This window comes from Antrostomus carolinensis, unplaced genomic scaffold (genome assembly GCF_000700745.2).
Source record: "Antrostomus carolinensis isolate BGI_N321 unplaced genomic scaffold, ASM70074v2 scaffold12903, whole genome shotgun sequence".
NCBI lineage: Eukaryota > Metazoa > Chordata > Aves > Caprimulgiformes > Caprimulgidae > Antrostomus > Antrostomus carolinensis.
In genome coordinates, this window is record NW_010303200.1 from 69,621 (window position 1) to 79,181 (window position 9,561).

Below are 9,561 nucleotides of genomic sequence, written 5' to 3' on the forward strand. Positions count from 1 at the left end.
TAGGCAAGTGGTGTTAAAATGCCCAGAAAAGCTGGAATAATGATAACAGCAGCACTTGTTTGGAAATAACTTCAAGCCTCCTGTAGGCACTACTGACTCAAGAGATGCCAGGTGACACAGAGTCAATGAAAGAGCCACTTTCTTCTCATCTCTCCAAATTGTCCCGGTGAGCTTTTCACTGTTTTCTCCTCTCTGGCTTGCTAAGAAATAGCTGGTGTCCTTTTGAGGAGGCCATGTGCAAAGGCTCCTCCAGTGCTTCCATCCCAGGTGAAGCAGCGGGAGAGTAAGCCAGAGGGGATGTGAAAGGGCAGGGCACACGTGGTTACACAGACTAAGAGGAAGTGTCTGAAAAGTTATACATTTTTTTGTGGAAAAAATATTATATGTTTCATATCAATACTGACAATTGATAGTGAGTATACTTTTGAACTCTGGATTATAGGGTATGTATTTTTTGAAAGGTGGCAACTCAGATCTCTGAGCCTTAATACCCCTGTAAAATGGGAATGATAATGCTTTTCAGAGTGCTTCAAGGTGATGGATCTTTGGAAACTCTTCACAGATATAATTTGGTTAAAGCTCTTAAGAGAAACTCCGTGGATGGATTTCTAAACAGGCAGCTGAAGAGAGCGATAGGAAAGCCAACTTCACTTTTTGTTGTAATATAAACCCTTATTCACAATATTCCTCAAGGAAAAGGAATATATTTACAGGGGAATTATTTTCACAAAATAACAACTTTATATGCAACAGGAGCTATAGAACTACATCACAGGATGCAAAAATAAATTTATGGGAACACAACTTCATAATTTATTTACTAGAGACAGCTTTAAACAGCAACACTTGGAAGTGGGACTTTAAAGTCTCCAATGGTTCAGATCTGGATTCTGTATCTAGCTTGTTTCTACAACCCAGTTCTCAGCCTGTGTAAACAAATGCATCTTCTCTCACATAGACGTAGTTTTATGCACTTGCAGCATATGAGATTCTGGACACCAAATAGTTATCTTTTATTTTTGTGATTTCACTGTCACTACAGAACTGATTTCACCCATTAAGCTTTTTTAAATTATTCACATCTGATATTAGCTACGTTCCAGTGAAGTTAATCCCAAGTCGAACATTTTCAAATTGCACTATTCCTATAGATGATTTCATCTTTATTTCCTTAAAACATTTTTAGTGTCACAACCTTACCTGAGTGACTGAAACAAGATTTTCATCAATGTCCAGCAATAAGTTTCCATTCTGCAGCTGTAAAGCATGATTTATGAAATGAAATGAATGATTTATGAAAATGACATGAATTTCTGAGCATGAAAATGATAACCTCCATAATTATTGACTTCAGTACTGAAATGAAAACCCTTTCCATCTTGCAGTGAGCACAGACAGAAAACCACACAGTCAAAACAGTGAGTTTGAATCTGCTGGGATATGGGGCAAACATACACTTTATTTGCACTAAATCTCATCTTCTGGTGTATAAGGCAATTTTACCACTTGCATCATGACTATTTATTTTTCCCAGATAGTTATTAATTCAGCAATAAGCATACCCAGAGAGCTCTGATCGTGCTTACATTAATGGAACTTTTCACTGGCTCGGTGAAAGAAAGGGCTTAACATCCTCAGGGGGAAAAAGAAAATTGAGTTTTGGACAACAAAAGCTCTAAAAGCAAGTCTTTGCAGAAAGACACAGCTTCCTCTTAACTAGGACAACTATAACATCAATGTAAACATATTTAAGATTAATATTTTCTTTCTATAGTAATTTTAAAAATTACTTAAGTCAATTCAAGTTATATTTAAATCCACAGTTTGTGTGTATGTAAATATATGTGGGAGTACACTGCCCACACATGCATACGTATCTATATCTATCTACATATTTAACACAAATTATCACTTCAGTGTCCTCAGAATGCTAAATTTCAGTTAACATTTATTGTAGCATTGAGACTTCATTTCTTAAGAAACAAACATAACAGCAAGTTATTGAAAATCAAATCTTAGATGACTGAGAAGCTTAACACAAGTTACCAGCCAGTAATCCCATGGTATCTTAAAAGAAAATAGTTTAAAAATGGCAGAAACAGCTGGAAACGGGTTTTTTTTTATCCCTCATCTCATCAGAGGTCTGAAAAAAAAAAAAAAAACAAACCCAAAAGAAAAAGACTGGCAAAAGGCAAAGTTAAAGGAAGAAAATGCCATGGTGCACAACCAGGGAAGGGCCTTGTTCTGCACTTTCTTGGAGCCAACAGTATGTGCCCCCAGCCCCAAGTAAGCAAAGTGTGAAAAAAGCCGTGCCCATTTCTTCAAAGAACTCCACAGAACTTGAAAATATTCTTAAAATGGAACCAGAAGGGTTTACACCTTCATGAGGAACAGTTTTGGCCAGCAGTTCATCACTTCTTGTTCTGACAAACCCCTCGTTTAACCCCTCATCCTCCAGCACCCAGGGATGCAGCTCACGTCGCTCTGAAGCGGATCCTGCCCCAGTCACACCCATCGCTCTGTGAAACCAGCTGAGAAATAACCACGTCTCAGCACTGAGGAAACATGTGCACCAGCGTTCAATGGACCATTAGAAATTCCCACCTGTGCTACAGCGGGACCTTGCAGAAAACATTTGCCCAACATGTCACGGCACATCCCCAAGTGCCCAATTACCACGTAGCACTTGAGCTGCATCTTCCATCAGCTCGTGTTCTGCATCACACACTGGTGAGGAGACACTTCCTAAGGGTGAAATATCCCTGTCTATTGAAGCATAGAACAGCCTGCAAAGGCGACCGTGCTGAAGCTGCAACACGGCTACCGAGGGCAGAATTTGGCCCTCTGAGCCTTCCTCCAGTTCAGCTTTTCGATGCAAAGCGCTTAACCTTGACAATAAAGTCAACAACCCTCTCCCTCCATATCCCGGCGCATGCTAGAAAATAACCAGAAGCCTGGAAAGATGCTCCAGTCCTTGATCTTTCTCTAGGATTGCTGCCTGTGGATTTCTCCACAGAGTGATGTAAAAGCTTGCTTTAATTATTCAAAAATACATCTCCTTGAATATGAAACACCCTTACAGTTTAGTCAACCAGGAACACACCAGTCAATTGCGACCAGCCGTGCAGACCGAGGCAGAGGAAAGAGTATTAATCCTTGTATCGTGGTGACATTAAACCTATAATGAAAGCTCCATCTTTCTATATAGGCATGTGAGACATATTGTAAATCTTTTAAACATGAAATATGTAAATCTAGCTTCTTAAAGCAGCAGCAAGCTTTTTAAACCACTCCAGCCAGAAATGAAATTCCTCATGACACTTTTCACTATTCACTAAAGAAAAACATATTATCCAAGAGCTGGAGAAAAACCATGAGTAAAGATAAGAGATAAGTAAACTGCAGCTTTCATAAACCTGAACCAAAAATGATCCACCTCCACTACACTATTCCCTCTGATAGCCAAGTACTCTGAAAAACATCTTTTCTAAGTGATGTAAAAGTTGAGATATTAAAAGGGAAATCTGACAGGCCTATTGCACTCACGGGAGCGCGACGCACCTTACTTCTTTCACTTCTCTATACAGAACAAACCAAAATATTCAACTTCTGCTACTCAGTTTTGTTTTACCAAAGGCAAGGGATCTGGATCTACACTGACTTACAGCATGAGAAAACCTGCTTCATATTGTTCTACTTTTTCGAACAAGAGGACAGTGTCTTACAAAATATGGTTTTGAAATCGCAGAGAATGAAGCAAAGGTGCTGTTTAAAAAGCGTGAAAAAAATACACAGCAATTGACTTGTACTCTGATACAGAGCTCAGCAAGTAAAAAAAAAGAGTATGAACGATAGTAAATATGGCAATTAACTATCAATTAGTAATTAACCTTTGAGCTGGGTATTAGCTATTCAAATCTTTTAAGACAGCAGAAGGATTTAGACTTGGTTTCCTGCGCTCAGGCTACGTGCCCTACCACTTGGCCCAGTAGACCAAAGAGGGATCATCCAACCATGCTGCCTCTCTGCATTTCCAATTCCCTTTCTCTAACATGTATTTTACACTGAAAGTCTAATGTCAAGGCAAAGGGATAGTCAAACTAAAGATTTTTGCTCTTATTTTAGTTAAAAATGTAAATATTTTGTCTATGTCAAATATTTTTTCTGGTGGTTCAAATCATTATTTTAGTTAAGCAAAGCTTCAGTTATTTGCACAATATTATACAACAAATGTTGATATTGCCAGGAGCTCCATGAGCTGCAAGCAGCTTGCTAATTAACTGCAATTCATTCTCAAAAACAATTAGAACTATAAGGAAGGAGCACGTCAGAACCGTGACTAAACCCATCATCAGTCAAACAACATCTAGTAGCTTGAGACTCACTGAAAACATCCAACAACATATTGTTTTCCTGTAAAACTACTGCTGGATTAATGGAGTAGAATGATAACTCAACAAAGAATTGCTAAATTACTTCCTAATTAAAGAGAATATACTGAAGAATATATGTGTGAAGAAAAGATTGGCAATGCCTGTGCAATCTTCAACCTCCTACAGATCCTAAAGATCCTCCAATGCCGTAACTTTTCCCAGTCACAGAGGTAACAGCAGCCACGACGTTACCATCAACTGAGATTTACCCAGGTATAGCTGAGCACAACCTTTTAGTTGTAAGGCTGCTGTGAACATGTAGAGTGATTCCCAGCTGGTACAGATCATATCAGCAACACACACTACCATAAAACCACCCTGATTGATTTTTATCCAAAACTCATGCATTTGGGCATCTGTCACTCACACAGTGTTCAAACCCAGTGCTCAGAATCCCGTGGGACACAGAAACTCTCCTGTTTGTTTCTCTTTTCAGTTTCATAGGGTGACTCTTACTTGTCAGGGACATTCTTCTTCAGGTAATTGTTCTCCTCTGTATTTTAAGTAATAAACCCAAGTACTAACTTTGGTATGAAGCTCAAGGGTAGCCTTGAGCTCCATTGCATTCCCCAGCTGTCCAGTTTCCTCTGCTTGTTCACTGGGAAGCACTGGATGTGTTGGTCAACCACTAAATGCTGTTAGTCAACCCTGCACAGCTAAAGAGGTGGGATGCTTAAGGATAATTGATGTAATAGATTATTGAGGAGTGTTTTGAGTGATTCGCTTCCCTGTTGCTCAACAGCTTCCTTTAAATTAAGGATCTCTTCATATGATCAAAACATATGCTTACTCAGGTGTTTATTTTCTCTTCATTTGGAAGGAACTTAATTCTGAATTCCCTGTGTACTTTGGGTATTTACTCTTAAAGGAAACAGTATTTAAAATGTTTCTATTACTGCTTTTGTCTGACAGACTAATAAATCAAGAGTCCAAAAGAGTGATTCTAGCTTAAAGCCAGACCCATGCCGCTTTCAGGTAACACAACACCCGAGATAATTAAGTTTCTCACATGGTGGGTTCAGAGAGCAAGGTATACACCATGGTATACACCAGACACACCACATATATTTAAAAGAAATGCTGCAAGTCCAGAAATATCACTATGTTGTTGAACTAAACACTGAGGCTTTCAAAATGTTGACGCAAGCTACAAAAGCTGTTGTGATTTACATTTCCTATGCACTAACAGGCCCTGACATCTGTCTTCTAGAAACAGAAGCCTGGCTTTAGATTTAGGTACCTTTACAAACATGTGCAATTTACTGCATGCGGCTGATGCAATGCAAAGATATTAAAATGAAACATTTTTCCACTCAACGGAAAACTAGAAACAAAGGGGAAGAGCAAAACATTTCAGCTGACACAGCAGCAAAAGCCAGCCTGCACCAAACTTCATTTCAGCATGAGGAAGGGTGTCTCAGTGGAAAATCAGAGACCAATGACAAGCTGCTGGCTGGTTCGACGTCAGCATCAGCCTTGGCCAGGTTTCCACCAGATGTGTTCATTGGCATCAGAGGCATTTCTTGCCTGAGAATCTATTTCTGTAAGTAACGCACCTTTTGTTCCCAGTCTGTAGCTCCACCAGTTCTCCCTGGGAAAATGGGAATGGGGACAGTGGCACAGGACACTGTAAGAGCTCAGATGGGAAAGCTGAACTCTTTAATGTCAGGGGACTACAGCACCACCCAGGTGACACAATGCAGCCAGCCTTGGTGACATGTAATGGTTTTTTTAACTGTAGATTGCAGAGACAATTAATGACGAGAATCCAAACTTCCACGTGGGAGCAAAACTCCAGTTTTAGATGGTGGCAGCAGAGACAGCATTGGGTGCTTGTACAGAATAAACTTAATAATGGAAGGGCATTAGAAATAATCCCTAAGTTTACTATTTTAAAAGAACAAGGCACAGTTACACAAGTCTATCTCAGGGTTTTCAAAATGACAGGTGACTGGAGCTATAAACAACAAGTTATTTCTACTTTCATTACTGAATACCACGTCATCATGGTACTTTCGAAACCTTGAAATCTCCTGAGTGTCAGCAGGGAGAAAAAGCCAAGACCTGTGTATTTCTGTACTTAATAACATAGGGATAGCACTGAATGAATCTGTAAAAACTTACAACAGCTTCTTCTCAAACTGTTGGAAAATGCATACAGCACATTCCCCAGAACCGCTTTAATTTGTAAATGAACACCAAATTGTGCAACTGATATAATTTAATGCATACAATGATATACTCTAGGTAAAGCTACAAACTTCACTACTCAGAAAGCAGATTGTGTGTAAATAAATGTTTTGGCAAATTACTACGAGCTGTAGTGCTCCGAGCAAAACAACATGTAGTGAATCAATACATCGTGCAGCTGTCAACTTCATATATCAGCAGCCAGCAGATAAAATCTGCACCAGGCATATTGCAGAAAAGACCAAAATTCACTATATGTAACAGAACTTTACCCCACAATCAGTAAGCTAGACTTATTGTTCAGCTACATTCCTCTTTTCTCCACTTTGGAGAATACCAAAAGGGATAGAAAATTACCCCAGGAAATGTTTAGAAATCCAGGTAAGTCTAGGAATGCAAATACAGATGAAGCCATGAGACATGCGATCTAACCGACTGCGTAACTCTAAGGGGCCACCAAAATGTTTATCACTTCTTTATATTGCCTGAGTTCTGTATTAAAAGTACAAATCTAAACTGCCATACTAATACCCACATCACCTATATCCAACAAGGTAACTGTGTCACCAGGGCAAAACCTGCAGCTTTTGCTTGCTTCCTTGCTTCTTGCTGTTTCTCCAGTAAAATCAGAGAGAGAACGATGAAAATTTGGTCATGGGCAGTGCTGCTGGATTACAGCTTTCCCACGTCCCATGTCTCAAAATTCTGAAGGACTGCACTAGGAAGCAAAGTAAGTTCAATGTTTTGATAGTGTGCAATCATTTTGATGGAGGTTCAGGGTTCAGGATCATGTTCAAGGAATAGTATCACAAATGCAGAAATGGAAACCCTGCTAGCAGGACAACTCCTACAGATTAAAAAGAGCTCAAGATGTGGCCCACAATATCAGTATGACATAAATGAACAATTAAATAAGGACATTTTATTCTCATCTGTGAATCAGTATTCCCAGACTATTAAAACCTGCTATTTGACATGCTAGAGATAAAATTATGGATGGGCCAAAACTTTGCATGGGCATATTTTCAACATTCAGACACTATCCTGATTAAGATTAAGATGCAGGTAGTGAAAGAACAAGGGGTGATGGCTTTAAACTAGAAGAGAGGAGGTTTAGATTAGATATTAGGAAGAATTCTTCACTGTGAGGGGTGGTCAGACACTGGCTCAGGTTGCCCAGGCTGTTCCTCCCTGGAAGTGTTCAAGGTCAGGCTGGATGAGGCTTTGAGCAACCTGGTCTAGTGGAAGGTGTCCTTGCTGATGGCAGGGGGGTTGGAACTGGATGAGCTTTAAGGTCCCTTCCAACCCAAACCATTCTATGATTCTACGAAGGCTCAGCTTCATCTGCTCCTTCCATACCTTGACCCTCAGGCAGCCAAATTACCCACTCTCCACTCCACCCTGGTTTGGTATTATTTCCCCCGTAGCTGGCACTAGTCAGATGACTGCCTGCATTGTGAGGCATCAGCTATAGTGCCTGGAAATCTTTATACAGCAGTAAGACGAGCTGTTTGAAAGCCTTCATGAAATTGTACGCAGATAGTTTAGACATTTTGATGAGAAGAGAAGGTTGTATTGTGATGTGACTGACAGTCTCCATGAAGGGTATTTACAGTCTGACTCTTATTACTAAAAACACCATGACAGGTAGAACTTGATGTGGATGTATAATGGGGAGACGATGGGAAATTATGACAAAAAGAGCTCATTAAACATTTCACTTTTTTAGAACAGTTAATTTCACATACAGAACCACAATTTCTAAGTGGAGCGTGTACCACTTAACACGAGCTCTTTGGGGTAAGCTTGCTTTCTTTGTCTAGCTTGATGTCTGTTCTCAGTGAGTGGAAAATAGGAAAATTGGTCTAAGGAATGAGCAGAGAGAAAATAGGAATGAATACAAGAAGTGTGAGTTGATACAGACGAGGGGAGAGATACTGGATATCATGAAAAGTGTGTGTTTGGAGATGAGCTGCAGGCCTGGCAGAGGATATCTACAGAAGAGTAAGATTTGCAGGGAAGGGATGCAGCAAAGAGATGGGGAAATACAAGAATTCTACTGAGTAAGCAGTCTCTTCATCCCAATGTCAGAGATGTGACTTGGCAACCAGCCACCACTCATAATTGAGTTCAGTGGGTACGTTCAAATTCCAAGAACCAAGACTCATTCCCTTCCGCCTCATTTGCACCGTATTTACATTACTTGGTATCAAAGATCATGAGGAGTCACAATATAAATTGCTTTGACACCTGCTGACAAACGGCCTCGCACAGTGGCACAGGATTGTGTAAGAACATCAGGTATCTCGATGCACATACCATGTTGAATACTTCTGCCTCATGGCACTACCAGGAAGATGCTTCATACCTTCAGCCCCAGGGGGATCTCATACGCCCAGAGAAAGCACTGTTTGCCCAAATGGCCCTGATTTCTTAAGAAACTGTATCTTATTGAAAGCCAGTAAGAATTACACTTCCCAGTTTCAAAATAACCTTTGGAAAATGGACTCTGACTTTTAGTTTTTACACTGTGGATCTCACCATACCTAAGCCTAACTATTTAGAAGTTATCATACCTGCAAGTTATTTAAAGTTCCCCTGCAGCCATGCAAGAACAATGTCCAGATGCACATTTATTTCCATGTCAGAGGGACATCTCACACAAACAGGAGGAATTTCACTAGGAAGTGGCTATTTCTCTCCACTGGCTACAGGGAGTCAAGGGTAGAGGGCATCGAGATGACTACTTCAGAATCCCTCACTTTCATTTGCAGAGACTAGAGATAACTTGCCTGAGGATAACACACCAGAGGAAAACAATCCCAAGATGGAAAATTGATCTCTGTCCAGGGAACATGAGCAATACCATTCGAACTCAAGCAAAACTTGCTGCATTTTTATTAAGTGTTGTATTTCTTGTTGGGAGAGAGAATTCCTG

The 9,561-nt window shown here is 40.0% G+C and overlaps 1 protein-coding gene across 4 annotated transcripts in view; it reads right to left on the reverse strand.

Moving 5' to 3' along the window:
* DAB1 (DAB adaptor protein 1) overlaps window positions 1–9,561 on the reverse strand; it is a 111,521-nt gene that overhangs the window by 17,366 nt on the left and 84,594 nt on the right. For 2 of the 4 annotated variants that reach the window (XM_029084025.1, XM_010164019.2), the window contains one exon: window positions 1,201–1,257. The exons of the other annotated variants lie outside the window; for them this stretch is intronic. In XM_029084025.1, coding sequence (XP_028939858.1) covers window positions 1,201–1,257 — 57 coding nt within the window. The remainder of the gene's footprint in view (window positions 1–1,200; window positions 1,258–9,561) is intronic. 4 annotated transcript variants of the gene reach the window in all.